General features: G+C 41.3%; 1 protein-coding gene across 1 annotated transcript in view; it reads left to right on the forward strand.

Annotated features, from left to right (window-relative positions):
- The first annotated feature begins 7,881 nt into the window (after window positions 1–7,881).
- LOC137095252 (zona pellucida sperm-binding protein 2-like) overlaps window positions 7,882–21,878 on the forward strand; it is a 31,931-nt gene continuing 17,934 nt past the window's right edge. Inside the window, exons 1-8 of the mRNA XM_067461710.1 lie at window positions 7,882–8,006; window positions 8,115–8,179; window positions 12,655–12,741; window positions 13,001–13,095; window positions 15,448–15,612; window positions 16,562–16,606; window positions 17,972–18,136; window positions 20,363–20,459. Coding sequence (XP_067317811.1) covers window positions 7,882–8,006; window positions 8,115–8,179; window positions 12,655–12,741; window positions 13,001–13,095; window positions 15,448–15,612; window positions 16,562–16,606; window positions 17,972–18,136; window positions 20,363–20,459 — 844 coding nt within the window. The remainder of the gene's footprint in view (window positions 8,007–8,114; window positions 8,180–12,654; window positions 12,742–13,000; window positions 13,096–15,447; window positions 15,613–16,561; window positions 16,607–17,971; window positions 18,137–20,362; window positions 20,460–21,878) is intronic.

The raw sequence follows: 21,878 nt of genomic DNA on the forward strand, positions 1-21,878 counted from the left end.
CAAAGGTCACTCCCAGCTATGGCTTACGCTCTGCAGGAAAGCAATATATTGTCTCAGCTTTAATGTATGCTACTATGTCATCGACTCATATCAGCCAGCACGTCAATGACTTAAATCTAGAAATTGTTTTCTAAGATCTACAGAGACACTCGCTGGAACACCTCAGCAAGCAAGAGTCCAAAAGTGGCAGGCTCAAACCCAGAACCTCAACCAATGGCTGATACCAAATGAGAGACTCCCCCCTGGGCACACAGAAGACTGGGCGACTTGCAAGGCGCTGAACAGACTGCGCTCTGGCACCACGAGATGCAGAGCCAACCTTCAGAAATGGGGCCACAAAGTGGAATCCATGACATGCGAGTGTGGAGAAGAGCAAACCACTGACCACCTACTGCAATGAACCCTGAGCCCTGCCACATGCACAATGGAGGACCTTCTTGCGGCAACACCAGAGGCACTCCAAGTGGCCAGATACTGGTCAAAGGACATTTAATCAACTACCAAGCTTGCAAACTTTGTGTTTTGTTTTGTTTGTTTGTTTGCGCTTTGCTACTCTGCTGCAGAATACGCATACCAAGTGTGTAATACATATCACCATGTTAAAAGAAGTGGATGTGGCTCTTAATGAGACATGCCACATTATCACAGGATGTCTAAGCCCTACACCACTGGAAAAATTATACTGTTTAGCCAGTATTGCACCACCTGATATCTGTCAGGAAGTATCAGTCTGTAATGAAAAGACCAAGGCATTGACATCTCTGGCCCATTCTTTGTTTGGATATCAGCCAGCAAGCCAACACCTTAAATCAAGAAATTATTTTCTAAGATCTCCAGAGATGCTCGCAAGCACACCTCAGCAAGCAAGAGTCCAAAAGTGGCAGGCTAAAAACCCAGAACCGCAATCTGTGGCTGATACTAAATGCGAGACTCCCTCCTGAGCACACAGAAGACTGGGCAACATGGAAGGTGCTGAACAGACTGTGCTCGCGGGCCATGAGATGTAGAGCCAACCTTCAGAAATGGGGTTACAAAGTGGAGTCCATGACATGCGAGTGTGGAGAAGAGCAAACCACAGATCACATACTACAATGCAACCTGTGTCCTGCCACATGCACAATAAGGACTTTCTTACAGCACAGCACAGCCACTTGACATGGCCAGCTTCTGGTTTTTTATTCATTATAACTGTATTCTCAATTCGCTTCTGACATGATGAATAAATCATCATGATGATCTATGGCACTGATTCTCAACCTTTGGGTCTCCAGGTATTTTGGCTTACAACTCCCAGAAATCCCATCTGGGGACCCACAGGTTGTGAACCACTGGTCTATGTCATATTTGACAAAGTATGCATCATCAGTTCAACGCCTCTCGTTCCCTTTTTGGCAAATCTGGAAAACCCATTTTCCCAGTCTGCATGAATCATAGAATCATAGAGTTGGAAGAGACCTCATTGGCCATCCAATCCAACCCCATTCGGCCAAGAAGCAGGAAAACTGCATTCAAAGCACCCCCGACAGATGGCCACACAGCCTCTGTTCAAAAGCTTCCAAAGAAGGAGTCTCCACCACATTCCGGGGCAGAGAGTTCCACTGCTGAACATTGGTCTTGCTAGCTGGGGGTTTCTGGGAGCTGTAATTAAGAAGCAAGCATCCTGGCTCTGCTCTTCAAACCAAGTCATTTAATCTGTTTACTTGTTTCACAGCTAAATATAAAATTATTCAGAGACTAATTGGATTGTTTAATTAGACACGAAAACCTCAAATGCCCTGACTTAAATGACTGTCTGAGACATTTTACATAATGTTTGAGAAGGCACAAGATCTTCCGAAATTAAAGCCTGAGGCTCAAATCACACTAAACTAAGGATATCATTTTGAGCCATGAAAATAAAAAAAGGATTTTTTTTGGTCTGTATCCTGTGTCACCATTCAATTGACAGAGTCACTAACAGAAGGAACAAATTCAAAAAAGCAAATACAAGGAGGAAGGGAAAAGCTTAATTAGTTTAATGGTTGTTTCTGTCAATTGGTTGAGAAAAGCTCACCCCAGATCCCCTTTCAGTATTTTATTAGCCCTTCTGATCAAGCAGAGGGAGAGGAATGCGGCTTGAATGGGAGCCTTTTTGTCCCTTCTTTCGAAAGCGTTGAACCAGAAGCAGGGCGGCTTGCCTAGAATGCATCCTTCCTTTCTCTCTTGTCTTCCCTGAAAAGATGTTCCAAGGTGCGAATCACTCCAGTCTCAAAAGGGAAGGCGAAAAAGGCGATTCATTAGGATAAATGGGCGGAGGTTTGAAATGGCACTTGATCTTTCCGAATTTTGTTGGCTCCAGGCCTGACAACTCAATACATAAATTGGTTTCTGCAGAAGCAAGTCACACTGTGTTTCCGTGATTTGCCCCTCTAGATTCGTAGCCAAACCTTTTTTTTAATGGAGAGATTTGAGGATGTTTGGCTAATGAGTGCTTTGGATCATCCAAATGATGACTCACTGGCTGGCAGGTCCGGATTGCGGTTGCCTAGACAATTACGTTTTCTGATAATATCGCTGTCCAAACTGAGTTGTTGTAGGTTTTTTCGGGCTATATGGCCATGGTCTAGAGGTATTCTCTCCTGACGTTTCGCCCGCATCTAGGTGGTCAGTTGAAACATTCACACCTAGCTCCAGGAGACAGGAGTCCTTTGTCTCACCCTGGTCATTCCACAGATATATAAACCCTTTTTCCTAGTTCCAACAGACCTCTCTACCTCTGAGGATGCTTGCCATAGATGCAGGTGAAATGTCAGGAGAGAATGCCTCTAGACCATGGCCATATAGCCCAAAAAACCCTACAACAACCCAGTGATTCCGGCCATGAAAGCCTTCAAAGAAGAGAGTTCTCTGCACCCAAATGTGCCTGTTTATTGCCTAGCCCCAGGCATGTAGCCGCGGGGGGGGGGGGGGGGGGGGGGGGGGGGGCTTGGGGAGCTTCAGCCCCCCCCCCGAAATTCTGATTGTGGTCCGCGAGAAGGCCTTACTGGTACATTATTTAAACTGTTATGTTTATTCATATTTATTTATTTATTTATTTATTATTTAAACTTATATGCCGCCACTCCCCTGGGGCTCGGAGCGGCTTACAAGAATAGCTAAAATCTAACAAAGTTTATCACAATTTGATCACCATGCTCAATATATCCCATATGCATGGGGGTATTTGGGGTAACGATACAAAAGGTTTGCTAGGGTAGACCCTCTTTCACTCAGACTCAGCCCCCCCCCCGAACCAAACTCAGCCCCCCCCCCCAAAAAAACAAAATCCTGGCTACAGGCCTGCCTAGCCCATATGTAGACTTTTGTCCTGCTGTCTTAACTTTTGCTTTACGGGAACAGTGAATTTTACTGTATGTATGCCTTTGAAGTCCCATCTACACTGCCATATAATCTAGTTTCTGATTCCAGATTATGTGTTTTGAACTGGATAATATGGCAGTGTAAATTCCCCTGACATTAAGTCCAGTCGTGTCCAACTCTGCGGGTTAGTGCTCATCTCCATTTCTAAGCCGAAGAGCTGGCGTTGTCCATAGACAGCTCCATATGGCTGGCATGACTTCATGGAGCGCCTTTACCTATCTGCCAGAGCGGTACCTGTTGATCTACTCATATCTGCATGTTTTTGAATTGCTAGGTGCCAGAAGCTGATGCTAACAGTGGGAGCTCACCCCACTCCCCAGATTCGACCCTGTGACATTTTGGTCAGCAAGTTCAGCAGCCCAGCAGTTTAACACACTGCACTACCGGGAGCTCCTTGCCTTTACTTTCCTCCTATAATCTTTAAGGAAATGTCAATTGGGAAGTGTGTCCTCACAAGATGCGAACGGTGGTGGGTTCTGCTGAATATTCATTTAATATCTTTCAAATATTTGCTGCCAAAATGTTCAATATTAATATTTTTCCCAAGTATTCAGAAGTCTCTGGCCTTTCGGTCAGCAAGTTCAGCAGCTCAGCAGTTTAACCTACTGCGACACCGGGGGCTCTATATGGCAATTTATACTCATATAATCCATTTCAAAGTAGATAATCTGGAATCAGATACTGGATTGTGTGGCAGTGCAGATCCAACCAGAATCACATGGCAACAAGTGGCAACCTCAGTCATTTTGTTACCAAAATCAGCTATGTGCCACCAGGGGGTAGTGTAGGTTTGTTGCCCAGCACACCATGCTACTTCGAAAGCTGGGGAAAACATGACCAGGTTTGAAGGCAATAACGGAGGTTTAGTCACCTGGAGGTTTAGTCACCTAGCCAGATGGATAACAGGATAGCGTAATCGCCAAGATACAGAATGGGGGATGATGGCTGGCTCAACAGCAGTACATGTGAAAAACATCTTGGAGTCCTCGTGGGGAATAAGTTAAACATGAGCCAACAATGTGATGCGGTAGCTAAAAAAGCCAATGGGATGTTGCCCTGCATCAATAGGAGTCTTGTGTCTAGATCCAGGGAAGTCATTCTCCTCCTCTATTCTGCCTTGCTCAGAACACACCTGGAATCACACTGTGTCCAGTTCTGGGCACCACAAATTAAGGGAGATGTTGATAAGCTGGAATGTGTCCAGAGGAGGGTGACTAAAATGATCAAGGGTCTGGAGAACAAGCCCTATGAGGAGCAGCTTAAAGCGCTAGGCATGTTTAGCTTGCAGAAGAGGAGGCTGAGAAGAGACATGATGAGGGCTATGGATAAAGATGTGAAGGGAAGTCATAAGGAGCAGGGAACAAGCTTAAGCAGCTGAGGAGGAAAAGGAAGGCGCCTCAGAGGCTATTAGGAATTGTGGGACTTGAAGTCCAAAACAACAGGAAGGGCCAAGGTTGCCCATGCCTGCTTTATAGTATAAAAGGCACAATAGAGAAGGAACTGGTGGGCTGGGCTTTCAAGTTGCCTGTTGACCTTATAGCAATGCCGTGCATTTCACAGCATTTTCTTAATTCTACACTGCAGAATTAATGCGGTTTAGACCCCACTTGAACTGCTATGCAGAGGCGGCCCTAGGTAATTTTCAACGGTAAGCAAACAGTATTTTGGCGCCCCCCCCCTCCCCAACCAAACATTGATATATATTTTCTGTTCATCATGGGAGTTCTGTGTGCCATATTTGGTTCAATTCCATCATTGTTGGAGTTCAGAATGCTCTTTGATTGTAGGTGAACTATACATCCCAGTAACTACAACTCGCATATGTCAAGGTCTATTCCCCCCAAGAGCGACTCAAGAGTGCCCCTGGGCAAAATCAACTATACTGCAAATGCTTACTTTGCGTAATGGGCTGAGCCACCCCTGCTGCGATGGTTCAATGCTATGGAATCCTGGGAGATGTAGTTTCAAAGATCTTTAGTCTTCTCTGCCAAGGAAGGATAGTGCCTCACCAAACTACAAACCCCATAATTCCATATCCCTGAGCCATGCAGTTAAAGTGATGTCAAATGGCATTCATTCTACAGCGCGGCGACTCTGAATATCATTAAATCGGCATCTATCCAGATTGTTTTACATTTTTGTTTGTTGTTATTCAGGCTTCTTCACTTCTGTAAACACTGGTCTTAGGAACCAAAAAGGCATGTTTGAATTCATTGCTATTTCAAAACCGTCTCTCTCCTTTGTTGACGTAAAAAATCAGTTGAATCCTGAGGCTGTGTTTCAGGATGCTGAAAGGGAGGGTTTGTTTTTGTTTACGGTCTCAGAACTGGAGCTGTTTACTGCAACCTTTGGAAATGCAAATTGGAAAAAGAAAAACAAACAAACAAAATGAAACTAAAAAAAAAAAAACCAAAGATGACTTTACCTGGTAAAAAAAGTTGACTTACATAACAGCAGATAGGAAAATATATTCGTTTGAAGTCAACAGGTAGCAACTTGATTGCCTATGCTATGAACAGGTCCTCAATAGGCATTGGACTAACACTAGGGAGAAAGGCCTATGCAAAAGAGGGTGGGCTCTTACACCTTTAACTATGGCGTAAAGGAGGGGATTTGAAATAGTTCAGCCCACCTAACAAGGTTGGCGTCAGAATACAGTACAACTCCTGTATCTGTAGAACACGCACATATATATCGTTTCACTTATTCACGCTCTTCTGTACAAGTTAACCCTTTCCTTGGTACTTCTGTTGTCTATTCTATTGATAATAATAGAGTTATTATTTAGCTGCAATTTCACAGATCCATGTGAAAAGTCTGGGAATGTATATGCCATGGAAATGGGGCTCCGATTCGATCTCTCAATGATGCCATATGTATTCCAAGGAATCTCCTTATGCATATGCCAATATTCCAAGGGATCCCCGTATGCATACGCTAATATTCCAAAGAATCTCCTTATGAAAGGGTTAATAGAACTTAGAAGTGTTTAAGTGCTGAAATGCAAACCTAAAGAGAGGCTTGTCCCTCTCCTCTGGCCTGCAGAAGACCAAAAGCTAAGAGGAGATAATGTATCTAGAAGACACAAGATGCTCTATTGTCAAGTACGCCCAGGTGGGTTAGTACGTCCAGGGAGTACCCAGGGTGGGTTAACACCCAAAATGCTTATCTGTAACAATAATGTGTGTGTTTACGTAGTTTGTAGAAGGTTAGCAGACACTGAAATGGCAAAATATGAGAAAAACATGTTTTTGAATGGTTGATCCGATAAGAGGGGTGTGTGCCCATGACACAGTGAAAAGATATGTATATAAGGAAACTGAAAGATCCAAATGGGAGAGACAGCCTTCTTTGAAGACACTGGTCTGTCTTGGCTGTTTCTCCCTGTTTGGCCACACTTGAAATAAAGAGACTGCTTGCTTTCTGTCACCAGCCTTGGGGTGCCTAACTAAAGGGGTTCCCTTCACTTATGCATATGCCAATATTTCAAGGGATCTCCTTATGAATATGCTAATATTCCAAGGGATCTCTTTATGCATATGATAATATTCTAAAGGCATCTCCGTATGCATATGATAATATTCCAAGGGATCCCCTTATGCATATGTTTATATTCGAAAGGCATCTCCTGATGCATAGGCCAATATTCCAAGGGATCTCCTTATAAATATGCTAATATTCCAGGGGATCCCTTTATGCATATAACATTCCAAAGGCATTTCCTTATGATTATGTTAATATTCCAAGGGATCCCCTTATGCATATGTTAATATTCCAAAGGCATCTCCTTATGCATATGCCAATAATCCAAGAGATCCCTTTATGCATATGCTACTATTCTAAGGTATCTTCTTATGCATATGGCAATATTACAAGGGATTGCCTGATGCATATGGCAATATTCCAAATCTCCTTATACATATATTAATATTACAAAGGGATCTCCTTATGCATATGCTAATATTCCGAGGGATCTCCTTATGTATATGCCAATATTCCAAAAGTATCTCTTTATGCATATGCTAATATTACAAAGGTAATATGCTAATATTTGCAATATTTCTGCTTCTTGGCAGGGGGTTGGACTGGATGGCCCATGAGATCTCTTCCAACTCTTTGATTCTATGATTCTATGAAAGGTATCTCCTTATGCATATGCTAATATTCCAAGGAATCGGCTTATGCATATGCCAATATTCAAAAGATATCTTCTTATGCATATGCCAATATTCCATGAGATCCCTTGGTCCTTCACCAGACTACAAATCCCAGGACTCCACAGCACAGAGCCATGGCAGGGAAAGTGGCGCTGAACTGCGTTAATTCCACAGTGTGGAAGCAGCCTTGCAGCCCAATCCACCCCAAGGGAGGTTTCCGCCCCGCCCCACCTGCTGGGTCTAACGCGCGACAGGTGATCAAAGCGGCATCCTTCTCCATCAGCATCCTAGTCTCCCTCCAGCTGTGCCTGGGTGGCAGCTGCGCATGCGCGGTGGGCCAAGGGGCGCTATAAACACTCCCTGGGTCCCCCTTCCAGCCTCAATTGAAACTTGGCATCAGTTGCTCAGCAGCATGTGGCTGCACAGCTGTTGGGGTTTTTGCAATAGCCGGTAAATGGGACTTTCTAAAACTTTTGGAGGGAGGGCATAAGAGGAGGCAGGGAACTGCAACATTGGTAAAAAAAAAATCGAATTATCTCTCTTTCTTTTCCTTCTTAGGGTGGTCTTCTTGCTTGGCTGCCTGGTTGAGTGCTTGCTCCATTGCGTGGCATTAGATTTTGCAGGTAATGGGAGGCTGTTTCATGCCGGTGAAGGGTTAAATAGTCACAATTATTAATTAATTAATTAATTAAATTATTAATTAATTAAAAGGATAAATAAAAAAAACACATGCCCCCTCCATCTTCATCATATCTTAGAAAAGAAGTAGACCAAGGTTGGGTTTTTTAAAATCCCTGTATTGGCATATACATTCATAATGAGATATCCTAGAGGTGGGACCCAAGTCTAAACATGAAATTAAATAATATTGCGTATATACCTTATAATATGTCTTCTATTAATACCAATGTTTTATTATTATTCCACTTCTCTCCCAAAAGAGATGCAAAGCTGCTACATATTCTCAATATGTAGTCTGTACTTTTTAAATTATTGTTATCTCACTTCTCTCAAAGGAAACTCAAAGTGGCTGCATGTTCTCCCCAGACGTAGTCTGTACTTTCATACAATATTTTAATTATTACTATATGTATTATATTGCTATTAATATTCTGCTTCTTCTCTCTCAAAGAAGACTGAAAGCAGCTACACACTTTCCATCCATAGTCTGTACTTTCATACAATATTTTAATATTTATTATTTTTATTACTATTAGTATATTATTATACTATTATTTATTTAAAATCCTGCTTTTATTTCAAGGGAGACTGAAAATGGCTGCATACTTTCTATCCATAGTCTGTACATTCATACAATATTTTAATATTTGTTAGTATTTTTATTACTATTATGATTATATATTATTATTTAATATCCTGCTTCTCTCTCAAAGACTATGGATGGAAAGCGGCTACATACTTTCCATCCATAGTCTGTACTTTCATACAGTATTTTAATATTTATTATTATTTTTGTTACTATTATAATATTATTATAATACTATTATTATTATTTAATATCCTGCTCCTCTCTCAAAGGAGACTGAAAGTGACTACATACTTTCCATCCATAGTCTGTACGTTCAAACAGCATTTTAATTTTTATATAATAATATTATATTCTTATATTTTATTATATTTATTATTATTATTATTATTAAATATCCTGCTTCTCTCTCAAAGGAGACACAAAGCAACTGCATAATTTCCCTACATAGTCTGTACTTTCATACAGTATTTTAATTATTATTATTATATATTATAATATTAAAATATTACTATAATAATAATAATAATAATAATAATAATAATGGTGCAGTGGGTTAAACCTCTGAGCTGCTAAACTTGCTGACCAAAAGGTCAGCTGTTTGAATCCATGGAGTGGGGTAAGCTCCAGTTGTTAGCCGCAGCTTCTGCCAACCTAGCAGTTCAGGAACATTCAAAGGTGAGTAGATGAATAGGTACTGCTTCGGTGGGAAGTTAATGGCGCTCCATGCAGTCATGCCTGCTACATGACCTTGGAGGAGTCTAGGGACAATGCTGTCTCTTCGGCTTAGAAATTGAGATGAGCACCACCCCCCAGAGTCGGACATGACTACATAGTCTGTACTTTCATACAATATTATTATTATTATTTATTTAATATCCTGCTTCTTCTCTCTCAAAGGAGACTGAAAACTGCTACATACTTTCCATCCATAGTCTGTACTTTCCTACAATATTTTAATATTTGTTAGTATTTTTATTACTATTGCAATACTTTATTATTATTTAATATCCTGCTTCTCTCTCAAAGGAGACTGAAAGTGGCTACATACTTTCCATCCATAGTCTGTACGTTCAAGCAGTATTTTAATTTTTATATAATAATAATAACAACAGTAGTATTATTCTTATATTTTTATTATATTGTTATATTATAATAATATAATATAATAATACTATTATTAAATATCCTGCTTCTCTCTCAAAGGAGACACAAAGCAGCTGCATAATTTACCTACATAGTCTGTACTTTCATTCAATATTTTAATTATCATTATTATTATTATTATTATTTTATATCCTGCTTCTTCTCTTTCAAAGGAGACTCAAAGCTGCTACATACTTTCCACCCATAGTCTGTACTTTCATATAATATTTTAATGATTACTATATAATTTTATAATATATATCATATTTTTTATATCCTTCTTCTTCTGTCTCAGAGATGACTCATAGTGGCTAAATACTCTCCATACATAGTCTGTACTTTCATGCAATATGGGATGCCTGCCTGTGGTGGAGGAAACACCTCAAATCTAGGATGAAGTTGTCCCAGAATGAAAGCATTTCTTGGGTGGTGGGCCATAGTATTTCGGGAGAAATTGACAGTGTTTGAGTTACATGTATATGTTTTTTTTTGTCGTGTCAGGAGCGACTTGAGAAACTGCAAGTTGCTTCTGGTGTGAGAAAATTGGCCTTGCTATAACTTGCAATGTCAGTTGAGGGAATGCCTTTGGAGGCTTCTCAGCACTTAGAACTATAGCCTGTTTGTGGAGACCAGAGGCTGTCTGTGTAAGTGGGCACCTCCGCCACATACACACATACACATTGTTCACTTTTATTATGCATATAGATAGATATATAATAGAATACAGATAGAGGTGTGTTTATCTATTTAATTTATTATATTTTTTATGTTCATTTGTTTTTGAATTTGTTGTACCCCTCCGTGAACCATCAGGAGAGGTAGATAATAAATAAACATTATTAAGTGCAACTTGATCCTAACAACTTCAAATTCAGTCTGGTTTTAATATCATCTGGATTTGTACAGTGTAAAGGTGGAAGGAAGGTTTCTTGAATGTGATGGCTAAACCCGCTTGTTTATAGCTATATTCTGGATATGACTCACCGCTTGAGTTTGCACTGAGTTTTTCCTTGCTTTCAATTAGAACTTAAGTGATGCATCTGTAAGAAAGGGTTGAAGTGTTCGAGTGTTTCTGGGGACACCTGAAACTGCCACTTCAATGCCAGAAGGCTATTCTTGTCTTCTAGAAGAGGAAAAGCTGATCTCTTAGGCAGCTGACCAAGACCTGGCTTCTAAAATTCAGTCCTTTTGGTCTCCTGGGAGAGTTGAAATCGGTTACATTTGGAGGCCATCGGCTTTGGACAGGGAACCTTCGACTTTTTGGATGTTGTGAACTACAACTCCCAGAATTTCCTTCTTAATATGCATGCTTGGGTAGGTCTGATAGGAGCTGTAGGGCAAGACATCTGGAGGTTTAAGCCTCAGTCATGCTGTTTTAATTGTATTTTCCTGCCTGGTAGAAGGGGATTGAACTGGATGCCCTTTGGTGTCCCTTCCAACTCTAGTAGTCTTTGGTTCTGTATCCCTATTTGTCCATGAACCTGCTAATGTTTATGAGGCTGGATGGATGGTCATCTGTCAGGGGTGCTTTGATGGTGCTTTCCTGCCTGGATGAAGGGGGTTAAAAGGGGTGGGCGGGGGGGGGGGAAAGCATTTTCATGTACACAGCCATATAACCCAGAATATGAAAAATCCCATCATATCTGCTTTGAACTGGGTTATCTGAGTCCGCACTGCCATACATTCCAGTTTAAAGCAGAAAATGTGGGATTTTATTCAGCTGTGTGAATTCAGGTGAAACACTTTGGAAAGTTCTTCCAAGATTAACCTGCTATTCTAACGAACTTCAATGTAAATGCGCTTACGTTACCTTCCAATAATAATAAAGGGAGTAAAATAATACATCTAATAATAATAATAATGTAAAATAATGGAAATGTAATTACAGTAACAACAGAGTAAAATAACCAATGTAACAATAACAACAATAATAGAGTAAAATAATAAATGTAATAATAGAGAAAAATCATAAACGTAATAAAAACAATACAGTAAAATAATAAATGTAATATAATAATAATAATAATAATAACAGAGTAAAATAATAAATAACTTTGACTCGAGTATAAGCCAAGTCAAGCTTTTTCAGCCTAAAAAAGGGGCTGAAAAACTAGGCTTATACTTGAGTATATACAGTACATCAAGCCCAGAATAAAGTCCAAAGAAAATAGCACACAAATCTGAAACAATTATAACTTGTAAGCTGCTCTGAGTCCCCTTTGGTGTGAGAAGGGTGGCATATAAATGTAGTAAATAAATAAATAGGTTGGCAGAAGCTGGGGCTAATGACGGGAGCTCTCCCCGCCTGCGAATTCGAACCACCTACCTTATGGTTCGCAAGTTCTGCAGCTTAGTGGCTTAACCCGCTGTGCTATCACAGCCCCTTCTTGTCATTCTTCTAAACTCCTGCTGACTCCTCTTCCCAATTAATAGGGAGAACTATTCCAGTATGATATAGAGTCAGCCTGGACCAGTTTTTAATGCAAAGAGCAACACATGTTACAATTACAAATCTGACACTATTGTGCTAGAACAGGATTCTATTTTGTAAGTGTTTCCTGCAATGAGTTCCTTGTTATAAATGTATACTATGTTATGGATGAAGTTCAAATACTGGGCACAACTTTGAGTACTTTCTATTTCTTGAGTCAAATGCTGTGTTCTTCCTGTTTTTTCTTCTTTCAGGTTCTGTATCTTGCCATGACGATCAATTCCAAATCAGGCTTCCTCAGGAATCTGAAAATGCAACTTCTTGGCAAATAGAAATACTCGGTATGTAGTATAGTACTGTATTGTCAAAGGCTTCCATGGCTGGAATCACTGGGTTGTTGTAGGATCTCACAACCGCTGAGGATGCCTGCCATAGATGCAGGCGAAACGTCAGGAGAGAATGCTTCTAGAACATGGCCATATAGCCTGAAAAACCTAAATGAACCTAGTATAGTACTCTTTGTGGTCAATGCACATCCTGTCTTGCATTAGCTTGTGTTGTTGCGCCAAAGTGTGCCATGTTCTGTCTGTTTGTCCTTAGGTGCCAACGGGGAAGAAATTCAGGATTGTCAGTATGTTGTGGACCATGAAAAGCGAACAGTGACTGCTGAGTATGAGAACTGCACAAACCTGGAGGTAGCTATGCTCTTTAATTATACTTTTGGTAGCCAATGTACTTTCACTAACATATGAATGACTTCACAATACATTCAACAAATAACGATGGGACCCAGTGATTAGGAATAATGAAATCCCAAGACTAAGTCTTTATTTTTTTATTAAGCACTAGCCATCCTCTGCCATGCGTTGCTGTGGCCCACATGGGGGTTCTGTGTGGGAGGTTTGGCCCTATTCTATCGTTGGTGGGGTTCAGAATGCTCTCTGATTGTATGTGAACTATAAATCCCAGCAACTACAACTCTCAAATGTCAAGATTCTATTTTTCCCAAACTCCACCAGTGTTTACATTTGGCATATTGAGTATTCATGTAGAGTTTGGTCCAGATCCATCATTGTTTGAGTCCACAGTGCTCTCTGGATGTAGGTGAACTACAACTCCAAAACCAAAGGACACTGCCCACCAAACCCTTCCAGTATTTTGTGTTGGTCATGGGAGAATTGTGTGCCCAGTTTGGTTCAATTCCATCGTTGGTGGAGTTCAGAATGCTCTTTGATTGTAGGTGAACTATAAATCCCAGCAACTACAACTCCCAAATGATAAAATAAATTTTTTTGAGTGAAGGACTTACATTGGGTTGTTAGGTGTCTTCTGTCCAAATTTGGTGTCCATTCGTCCAGTGGTTTTTGAGTTCTGTTAATCCCACAAACAAACATTACATTTTTATTTATATATACTAGCTGTCCCCTGCCATGCATTGCTGTGGCCCAGTCTGTGTATATGTGTGTATATATATTTGTGTATATGTGTGTGTTTGTGTATATATGTGGTTTTGCGCATGCGTTGTAATGTATTTTTTGTTTTTTGGCTTCTCTTCTGAGTTTTTCAGTGTTTTAATGAGTGATGGTCACTCGTTGGCTTGATAGGTGTCTTGTGTCCAAATTTGGTGTCAATTCGTCCAGTGGTTTTTGAGTTGTGTTAATCCCACAAGCGAACATTACATATTTATTTATATAGATTCTTCCCTGCCCTAAAATGTTACTGCTGTGTTTTAGAAAGTTGAACTTCCACTTTCATTTCTGGCCTCATTCACACAATGAAACAATATCACTTCGCTCTTCCTTTAATGCCTATGGTTGCATTATATGGAAGCCTGGGATTTGTAGTTCTGTTAGCATTCACTCCAGTTTCATAGGATGGACCCATGGCAGTTATAACGTGGTATTGATGAGGAGATATTGGAAAAATAGATATTTATTGATTGATCTATGCATAAAAATCATATGTACTTTAAATGTATAGGAAAATCTAGTTCCCTCTGTGTAGCAAGAATGCTAACGGGCAAGCAAACTGCTTGTCTTCAGAAGGGACTGAAGAGGGAGGGGGTAACATTCCAAGAGAGAGATAAGAAGCCACAGGCTGGTACGAGAAGGCCCACTGTCTTCCCTCTAACTAAGAAGCCTCTTGACATCTCAAGGTGGGCCCCTTTGATTGATGAATGTAAGCACAGCCAAGAGGGAGGGGGAACATTTCCATGCTTGCTCTTCAGCAAGACACAGAGACATGCTTTATGCATGATTGGAAGGGGACACTTGATATTCTTATGATGCTCAGATGACGTAGGGATGATTATATGTTGTAGCATGTTCTTTGTTTGACTCCGATTGGAGACTATAAAAGGGCAGTCCGCACCTTGATCGGGTGCTCTGGTGCTTTTGGACATAGTCCACTCCAGGCCCCAGCTGGAATAAATCGGTGATTTTCAAATCTCCAGACCTCTCTTTGTGTTTCCTTTCATCAAACCTTTCCCTGCCACTTCAGTATTAAAATGACATTCCTGTATTATTCCTTAACCTGTTTTTGGTTGCTGTTCCTTTCTTGTGGTTCCCAACCTTTGGTTCTCTGGATGTTTTGGACCAAAGGTTGGGAGCCACAGCTTTTGGCTTCACTTTCATTAGGCTAAGCATTGTCTTGCATTTTGGAGAAGATGAAAGCAAAACAATTGCACCTTCCATCACATGTTAGCATTTCACTCCCCCCCCCCCCTTTGCAGGGTTTATTTATTTATTTATTTATTTATTTAAACGTTTTATATCCCGATCTTCTCTACCTCCGTAGAGGGACTCGGACTGGGTTCCTGTCATTTCCTTTTTTCTTCCTCTTGCACTGAACTCTCTCTGCTTATTATTTTCAACTTCCCTTGAGATAATGGGGTTGGACCAGTTGCCCATGAGGTCTCTTCCAACTCTATGATTCTACTATTGGCTGCAATGATGAAACCTGGTGGAAGTGTGGGAGGGATCTGGAGGCATGGCTTATTATCCTGACGAAATCTAGTTGCTGTACCTTGATGCGCTCTCTCCTTGCAGCATAGCAAGCGCCACCTGAGATTCAGGCTGCAGTTCAACGACACGGTGACGCAGGAACTGAAGAACGAAACATACCATGTTGACTGTATGGATGACCAAGCGGACGAGGCATCCGTCCTCCAAAGCTTCAACCGTGCTACAAACTGCACCAAAGACTTCATGGCTGTAAGTGCAGGTTTGAGGGGGAGAAGGAATCATGATGGCTGGTGACTGGCCAGAAGTGAAAAGATTATTATTACTGTATTTATATTCCGCCCCTCTCGCCCTGCAGGGGACTCAGGGCGGATTACAATGTACACATATATGGCAAACATTCAATGCCAAAGACACGCAACAGATATAGACAAACAGTTAGAGGCTATTTAACTTTTCTGGCCGCCAGGGGAGCTGTCGCTTTCATCGTCCATCTGCGACACTGATGAAGTACTTCTGCATTCCCTGCATGCTTTTGCTGGAGTCTTTTTTATGGCCTCGTGAATTAGTTAAATTAGCCTCCCCACACATAGGTGGTACCTAATTTTCCTACTTGACAGATGCAACTGTCTTTTGGGTTGCAAAGGTCGACAACAATTGGTCGGAAGCTCACTCTGGCCCGGACTGGCTTTGAACTCATGACCTTATGGTCAGAAGTGATCTTAATGCAGCTGACACTCAGATAGCTGTGCCACAGTCTCCATTTCTAAGCTGAAGAACCGGCATTGTCCATAGACATGACAGCATGACTGCCTTTGCCTTCTCAACAAGGTGGTACCAATTTATCTACTTACACTTGCATGTTTTCTAACTGTTAGCTTAGCAGAAGCTGGGGCTAACAACAGGAGCTCACCCCACTCCCTGGATTCGAACCGCCAACCTTTCGATCAGAATTTCAGAAGCTCAGCGGTTTAATCCACTGCACCATCAGGGTGCCCCTTCAGTCCATCAAACACCTATAATATTTGTGTCTGCTTTTGAATAAATGCATTATATTTTTTAGCTCCTTATAGAAGAAATGATGCAATTTGCATATATTTCTATGTACATATTTACTGTTGTTCTGTGTGCTTCTCCTATAAGGTCTCTCTCCTTGTTACAAAGCCGGCTAATACTAAAACATTCCCTCTGATCTTTTCAGGTTACATTCCCAAGGCTCATTCCCAACTTCCATGATGAATATACGGTATGCAATTTTTATGAATAGAGAGCAATATTTCCTTCCATTTTGTGCAAACCTAGAAACATGAGACAATTCATTTTTAAACATACTGTATCAGGACACTCTGTTTTTGCCAAGCGTGAATTATGTGAGCCAATATATGCTGGCCTTGTCATCACAAAACATAATTTAATTCTCTGAAAGTGAGTTCGTATTTGCCTGTCAGTCAAAACCACCTGGAAATTGGTTAATGCACTGTGGTTAGTTTCTATGTTTCAGAGCAATCTTCCCTGCTTTTAGGAGAAATCACATTTTCTGAATCCGAAAGGGACTTAATAATGCACCAGGTCTTAGACAGGAGTGTATATTAATCATCAAGGGAAGGGGCCAAGTTTGCAATGGGGCACATTCTGGTTCTGGATGTTCTCACTGCTTTAAATCTCAGTCTTATTTTAGGGATAAAAGCCTAAAACACTTACTTACCGTAGGCAATCCCTCGTTGTCCGAGTAGGATAGTCTTCCAAGATCAGTGTACTGGCGGTGGGTATGTAGGTGACTGTGGAGCCCTATTTTTGATCTGCATCTTCTCCCGCAGTGAGAGCATTGGTTTCCAGGTGGAAGGTGGTCCTGGTCGGGGTTGCCTTCCTCTTGGCATGTTTCTCTCCTTTGCCCTCCATTTCTGCCTCTTCAAAATCTACAGCACTGCTGGTCACAGCTGACCTCCAGCTGGAGCGCTCAAGGGTCAGGGCTTCCCAGTTCTCAGTGTCTATGTCAGAGTTTTTAAGGCTGGCTTTGAGCCCATTTTTAAATCTCTTTTCCTGTCCACAAACATTCCATTTTCCATTTTTGAGTTCGGAGTAGAGCAACTGCTTTGGGAGACTGTGGTCAGACATCCAGACAATGTGACCGGTCCAGCAGAGTTGATGGCGGAGGACCATCGCTTCAATGCTGGTGGTCTTTGCTTCTTCCAGCACGCTGACATTTGTCCGCTTGTCTTGCCAAGAGATTTGCAGGATTTTCCGGAGGCAGCGCTGATGGAATCGTTCCAGGAGTTGCATGTGACATCTGTAGACAGTCCACGTCTCGCAGGCATATAGCAGGGTTGGGAGGACAATAGCTTTATAAACAAGCCCCTTGGTCTCCCTATGGATGTCCCGGTCCTCAAACGCTCTCTGCTTCATTCGGAAAAAAGCTGCACTCACAGAGCTCAGGCGGTGTTGTATTTCAGTGTCAATGTTGACTTTTGTGGAGAGGTGGCTGCCAAGGTAGCAGAAATGATCAACATTTTCTAATGTTACACCATTAAGCTGTAAGCCTAAAACAATAGTAGTAGGAAGACCTCTGGACTCAGGATAATGGTTGCCATTATAATTGTGTCCTGTATTGCAGGTTGCAGGGTCTCGGATGGAGTGGATTGTCTCGATTGAAGACGGAACAAAAGAACACAGCCTAAGCCTTCGGCAAGCTATACAACAAGGCTACACTTTTCTTATGGATGGCAACCAGATTATTCTCAGAGTCCCCTTCAATGCCAGAGGAGTTGCTACATACAAGGTATGGGAAATGTTGTCGTCTTGTGACTTCAGGTTGTTGCCAGCAACCCTCTCATGTGGTTCTTCCTAGCAAGATTTGTTCAGACTGAGTTTAAGATTGAGAGGTTGTGAATTGCCCAAGTGGGTTTGCACGGGGCAAATAAGGATTCAAATCCTGGTCCAGACTTCAAATGACTACACCACGCAGGCCATTTGTGGGTCCAGGTATAATGCAGCAACCAAACATTGTAATGAGGAAGCAATAAGAAAAGGGATGCAACAGAGCATGAAATAATATAAGCCAACTGTAAACTTAGACCCTACGATATAGGACTGGATAATAATAATAATAATAATAATAATAATAATAATGAGCCCCCAGTGGCACAGTGGGTTAAACCGCTGAGCTGCTGAGCTTGTTGACCGAAAGGTTGCAGGTACGAATCTAAGGAGCGGCGTGAGCTTCCGCTGTCAGCCTCAGCTTCTGCCAACCTAGCAGTTCAAAAACATGCAAATGTGAGTAGATCAATAGGTACCGCTCTGACGGGAAGGTAACAGCACTCCATGCAGTCATGCCGGCCACATGACCTTGGAGGTGTCTACGGACAACGCTGGCTCTTCGGCTTAGAAATGGAGATGAGCACCAACCCCCAGAGTTGGACTTAATGTCAGGGGACAACATTTACCTTTTACTACTACTACTAATACTTTATTTATATTTTTATCCTCTCCCTGAGGGGACATGGCGGATTACAGTATATACACAGACATAAGCAAACATTCAATGTCTTGTTACAAATGACATACAATGAGACACAAATACACAAACTAAGACAAAGATTTCTCCTTTCATTTCCAGCTTGGAGGCGGTGCTCATTTCTGGCTCTGGGGGAGGAGTTCTTTCTCCATATCCAAGCCGAGGAGCCTGCATTGTCCATAGATACCTCCTGGTCATGTGGCCGGCATGACTGCTTGGCGCATCTTTTTGCCTTTTCCTATTGATCTACTCACATTTGCATGTTTTTGAACTGCTAGGTTGGCAGGAGCTAGGGCTAATAGGAGCTCACCCCGTCCTGTGGATTCAAACTGCCGACCTTCAGGTCAGCAGTTCAGCAGCACAAGGGTTTCACCCATTGCTCCATTTTGGATATAAATATATATTATAAAAAGTGACGTATCTCGTCCAACAGTTAGGTCACACTCCTTCCTGTTATAGTATTATAAGGCTGCAGTTATATACAGGTAGTCCCTGAGTTATTTCCTTTCTTTTATCTGATTGGGAATAAAATGACACTTATAACCAATTAAGTGAACTATCTAAGAGGAGGTGTTCCTGAGAGATTATAACTCTCCACCTGCTTTCAAGAAGGTTAATGACTTCTCTGCATGTTTAATACAAGGGTGGGTCAAAGAGTTTTCCCTCCTGTGTCATAAAAACATTATGAATGAACATAATGTTCAGAACAGCAGAAGTTGCTACATATCATAGACTGAAATATCCTCTACACAAACCTACCATTCAGCATAATCACCATCAATTTGTACACGTTTGCGCCATCGTTTAACCCAGGCATCAAAACCATTTTGGAAATATTCAGAGTTTTGCTTTGTGACCTATGATTCTAAAACTGTGTTATTGATAAGAAATATATGTGTATGCTGAATACATGAAGTTTGTGAGTAAACCAGCTGTGTTACTTTTAAAGAAGTCTACTTATTTTTGTCTCTTGAGAGCATGATTTGAACCAAGATGTTTTAAGGGAGAGTATATGTTCTTTGGGCTTCTAAAACTCTGCTATATATATGTTTTTTGTGCATTGGCATATCTTTGTTCCAAACAGTTCAAAGAAATATCTAGGTATATCAGTTTAACAACTGAGAAACCTAATTGCCTTTCATGAATGCTAGTGGATATTTATTTACCACTAAGGAGAAGGTTGACTCAAGCGAGTTTTTAACGCTTCACGGGGAGATTCCTGATTTTCCCAAAAGGTTATGAATACCATTTCCCAAAAGGTTATGGAGATTTCCATTTCCCAAAAAGCAACACTGGCCAAATAAACATGAGTGCATTGTTTGTACTTGTGACTTTATCTTGACGTGAAATAGTCTTGCTTGGTTTGCCTTTCATGTGGCCTGACCAGATAAACTGGAAGAGAGTGCTAGGAAATCAGGCCGGCTTTTGTCATACGACAGCTCTTGTTATGTGACTTCCATCAATGTCAGAGCTATATTTGATGTGTTACAGCAAGATGGCCATGTCCTGTACACAGTGGCGCTCAAGCTTACTTACGGACCTCCTGAACAACGGCTCACAGTGGAGTCAAGAATGATCTGTGCTCCAGGTAGCTAACAACGCAATAGATTGTAGCTCATCTTTCTCTGTTGCTTCTAAAATTATGTTAGGAGTGAATAAAGTTGGGCTAATCAGTCTTTGGAGGTGGTGACTTTTGCAATGAGTGCATCCCTAAATTTGGTTCTTCACACTTCCACATCAGTCTGTGGGTTTCTTTAAATATATGGAGTACTTACATTTAATTTCTAAACACCTCTGAACCAAAAACTGTTGTAACATGAAAGTGCATGAATCCAGTAGAGCAGTGTTTCTCAACCTTCCTTATGCAACAGACCCCTTAATAGAGTTCTTCATGTTGTGTTGACCCCCAACCATAAAATTATTTTCATTGCTACTTCATCACTGTACTATTGCTACTCTTATGAATTGTAATGTAAATATCTGATAGGCAGGATGTATTTTCATTCACTGGACCAAATTTGGAACAAATACCTGATTCGCCCAAATTTGAATAGTGGTGGGGTTTGGGGGAGGATTGATTTGGTCATTTGGGAGTTGTAGTTGCTGGGATGTATAGTTCACCAACAAAGAGCATTCTGAACTCTACCAATGATGGAATTGAATCTAATTTGGCACACAGAACTCCCATGACCAAGATAAATACTGGAAGGGTTTGGTGGGCATTTACCTTGGGTTTTGGAGTTGTGGTTCACCTACATCCAGAGAGCACTGTGGAGTCAAACAAGGATGGATCTGGACCAAACTTGGTATGGATATTCAATATGCCCAAAAGAACGCTGGTGGAGTTTGGGGAAAATAGACCTTAACGTTTGAGAGTTGTAGTTGCTGGGATTTATAGTTTACCAACAATCAAAGATCATTCTGAAATCCAGCAATGATGGAATTGAATCCAATTTGGCACACAGAACTCCCATGACCAACAGCAAATATTGGAAGGGTTTGGTGGGCATTGACCTTGAGTTTTGGAGTTGTAGTTCACTTACATGCAGAGCACTGTGGACTCAAACAATGATGGATCTGTACCAAACTTGGTATGGATATTCAATATGCCCAAAAGAACGCTGGTGGAGTTTGGGGAAAATAGACCTTGACGTTTGAGAGTTATAGTTGCTGGGATTTATAGTTTACCAAAAATCAAAGATCATTCTGAATCTCACCAATTGGGCTAAACGTCCCACACAGAACCCCACGATTAACAGAAAATACTGTGTTTTCTGATGGTCTTTGGTGATCCCTCTTACTCCCCCTCATGATCCCCCCAGAGGTCCCCCAGATTAAGAAACGCTGCAGTAGAGTAACCTTAACATTTTGGACCACATAATAGTAAAGGAAATATAGTCCGCTCCAAATGAAAACTCATTCCACTCAAGTACCTGCTTTGAAGTACTACCCATAGGACTTTGTTATGAAATGGCTCACTAGAAAGATTCCTCTCTTTGTTCATCCC

This window comes from Anolis sagrei, chromosome Y (genome assembly GCF_037176765.1).
Source record: "Anolis sagrei isolate rAnoSag1 chromosome Y, rAnoSag1.mat, whole genome shotgun sequence".
NCBI classification, from domain to species: Eukaryota; Metazoa; Chordata; class Lepidosauria; order Squamata; family Dactyloidae; genus Anolis; species Anolis sagrei.